Raw genomic sequence first — 3,197 nt, 5'->3', positions numbered from 1 at the left:
TGATAAAATCTCTTAAAATCAATACAGGATAAACCGTCAAAACGGGGTTTATCAGTAGCCGTTTACTTATTTGGATATCCATTTTATTATTTGCATATCCGTTTTATTGGCTTCAGGGTGATCGATTCCCGGGTAGCCGTTTGCTTATTTGGATATCCGGTTTATTTGTTTGGATATCTGTTTTGTTGGCCTCGGGGTGATCGATTCCCGGGTAGCCGTTTTCTTATTTGGATATCCGTTTTATTATTTGGATATCCGTTTTGTTGGCCTCGGGGTGATCGATTCCCGGGTAGCTGTTTGCTTATTTGGATATCCGTTTTATTATTTGGATATCCGTTTTGTTGGCCTCGGGGTGATCGATTCCCGGGTAGCCGTTTGCTTATTTGGATATCCGGTTTATTATTTGGATATCCGTTTTGTTGGCCTCGGGGTGATCGATTCCCGGGTAGCCGTTTACTTATTTGGATATCCGTTTTATTATTTGGATATCCATTTTGTTGGCCTCGGGGTGATCGATTCCCGGGTAGCCGTTTTCTTATTTGGATATCCGTTTTATTATTTGGATATCCATTTTGTTGGCCTCGGGGTGATCGATTCCCGGGTAGCCGTTTGCTTATTTGGATATCCGGTTATTTTGGATATCTGTTTTATTATTTGGATATCTATTTTGTTGGCCTTGGAGTGATCGATCCCCGGGCCGCTATTTTTGTTATTTGGATACCCGTTTTGTTATTTGGATATCCGTTTTATTGGGAGTGGGTAGACCGATGTTGTTTTGTCATAAGACGAGGTCTCCTGGTCCGAAGTCTCGTCGTACCGTGCTGCCATTGTACCTTAGGCTTATTCTCTATTTTAGGACTAGCTCACGTAGGTGTGCTATACTCCTGGCCTTGTCTGCAAGGCCCTACTTTGCTTCTTTGTCGTTTCCTCCCATGGTTATGCGTGGATTTTGGTGTGCCTCGAGATCGGAAAAGGAAGATTCCTGCCGCGTCTCGGGATCTCTTGCGTAGGGCTAGGCTGATGTTGTCGTATTCTACCGCGGTTTTCCGGTCTCCGTGGATGGTTTCGACGGAGCCATCTTCTGCCATGAACTTCATTAGAAGGTATTTGGTAAAGATGACGGCAGAGAGGTCGTTGATTGTTTTCCTAACGAAAATGACGTTATAAGTGGTGGAGTTCTTGAGGACCACGAACTCGGATAGGATTGTCTTCCTCTGGCTTCCCGTCCCTATGGTAAGGGGAAGAATGATGGAACCGTCTGGCTTGAGGAAGTTGTCTCCGAGTCCCGTGACACCGTTGTGGTGTGTTTGGAGATTTTCGTTGCGGAGCCCGAGCTTGTCGTAGGCACCTCGGAAGAGGATGTTGGAGTCTGCGCCGGTGTCCACCAGTATTCTTTGAACTAGTCCTGTTCCGATTCTCGCCGAGATAACGAAAGGTGAGTCTTCGGCCGAGGTGCTGTGCTGGCAATCCTCGGGCAAGAAAGTTATCGTTTTGTCGGCTGTGGTAGCTGGGGCTTGATCTCTGACGGCCAAGACTTTGAGGTCCTTTTTTAGTGTTGATCTTGACTTGCCTGACACATCCTTGCCCGTGATGACATTTACTACTATGGCCGGGTCGTCTTCTGGACTTTCCCTGGGAGGTTGTTTTTGTGTTCTCAGGTTGCATCCTTCCCTCTCAGGCGACCTGTCTTTTTCCACGCGTTTTGGTTCTTTGATGATTTTGGCGAACTCTGAGGGTTTGCCGTCTCTTATAACTTGTTTGAGGGCGTCTTTAAGGTCAAAACAGTCTTGTGTCCTGTGCCCGTAACCTCGGTGGTAGTCGCAGTAAAGGGTCTTGTTGCCGCCCGTTCTTTCTCTGAGTTGTCGGGCTTTCGGGATAATACCCCGATCCGCTATCTGGTGGTATATCTCGGTAATCGGGGCTGTCAGGGGGTGTATTTTGAGAATTTCCCGATCCTGGGTGGTCGGTTTGTGTTTGTTTGTTTGGGTTGGTCTCTTTGACTTTCTCTGGGCATCGGATTATGGCGGGAAGTCGGGTTGCCGTGTGGGGTGTTGCCATTTATTGGCGACGACGACCTGGCTGACCTCCTCGTCGTTTATGAAGTCTCTGGCGACGTTTTGGATCTCGTGCATGGTCCATACTGGCTTGGTGGTGAGGTGTTTGCGGAAGCCTTCGTTCATGAGCCCGTTGGTTAAACAGAGGCTTGCGACGGAATCCGTGAGTCCATCAATCGTTAGGCATTCATCGTTGAAGCGGTCCAGGTATTTTCGTGTGGATTCGTCTTGTTTCTATGTGACCCCTAACAAGCTAATGGGGTGTTTAGCTTTGGTGATTCTGGTGGTGAATTGGGCCATGAACTTCCGTGAGATATCGTGGAAGCCAGTTATGGATCCGTTGGGGAGGGCGTTGAACCATTTAATCGCTGGTCCGGCTAGGGTTACCGGGAAGGCCCTACCTCGGACCGCGTCAGCGGCCCCTTCCAGGTTCATCTTGGCCTTGAAGGCCGTTAGGTGCTCCTGGGGGTCCTTGGTTCCGTCGTACTTCATATCCGTAGGTTTGTCGAAGCCTTTAGGGATTTTTGCTTTCAGGATTCTTTCAGTGAAGGGAGTGGCTCCCATTATCACGTGGTCACTTCTTGTGCGTTTGGCCTTTCGATGTCGTCGGTCGTCGTCTGTGTCATGTTGATGAGCCGGGTTGCGTGAGACGTTGCGATCATACCTTTTGCCGTGTCGTCGTTCAGGCATCCTGTCGTGTCCGTGGTCACGGGAGATGCTGCGATTGTATCTCTTGGCATGTTGCCGTTCTGGCGATCCGCCGTGCCTGGTTTCATGGCGACATCTTGATCTGGAGGTTGCGTGACTTCCGTTTTCGGCGTTGTGCTTTTCTTTGGGTGTAACTCGGCCTTTGAGGTCTTGCACCCTGAGGCACAGCTCTTAGATTATCTGGACCGCCTTCTCTCCTAGGCCGTCGGGTGGCCAGGCTTCAGTGGGAGGACAGTTGTCCTCTCTTGGTTGCTGCTGGGTTGGGGTTGGTTGGCGATGTGTCGCGCTTATTATTCTCCCGTGGGTGGGAGGAGTGTTATCTTGGAGTTCGGGAGTTGGGGTGTTGGGTGGAGGATTGCTCTTCAAGGTTCTCCATCATGCCGCCACGATTTGGCTGTTCCCCGCATCTGTGCAAGAACCTTGAGAACTTTCTTG

General features: G+C 49.6%; 1 protein-coding gene across 1 annotated transcript; it reads right to left on the bottom strand.

The window, feature by feature from the left end:
* Positions 1-863: 863 nt before the first annotated feature.
* LOC112778318 (uncharacterized) lies at positions 864-2,744 on the bottom strand. The gene is made up of 2 exons (XM_025822648.1): positions 2,442-2,744; positions 864-1,895 (listed from the first exon to the last, which is right to left on the bottom strand). Exons 1-2 carry the CDS (start codon positions 2,742-2,744, stop codon positions 864-866), a joined length of 1,335 nt encoding a protein of 444 aa, XP_025678433.1.
* Positions 2,745-3,197: the final 453 nt, after the last annotated feature.

The sequence above is a fragment of the Arachis hypogaea genome, chromosome 19, assembly GCF_003086295.3.
Source record: "Arachis hypogaea cultivar Tifrunner chromosome 19, arahy.Tifrunner.gnm2.J5K5, whole genome shotgun sequence".
NCBI lineage: Eukaryota > Viridiplantae > Streptophyta > Magnoliopsida > Fabales > Fabaceae > Arachis > Arachis hypogaea.
The sequence above is the reverse complement of the archived record's forward strand: the minus strand, read 5'-3'. Positions and strand labels throughout refer to the sequence as shown.

Bases quoted from the DNA above. Each gene is read 5' to 3' on its own strand.
- LOC112778318 (XM_025822648.1), bottom strand. From the start codon at position 2,744: ATGCCTGAACGACGACACGGCAAAAGGTATGATCGCAACGTCTCACGC. The intron at 1,896-2,441 runs GTAACCCTAGCC...ATATACCACCAG, and splicing joins TCCGAGGTAGGGCCTTCCCG to ATAGCGGATCGGGGTATTAT.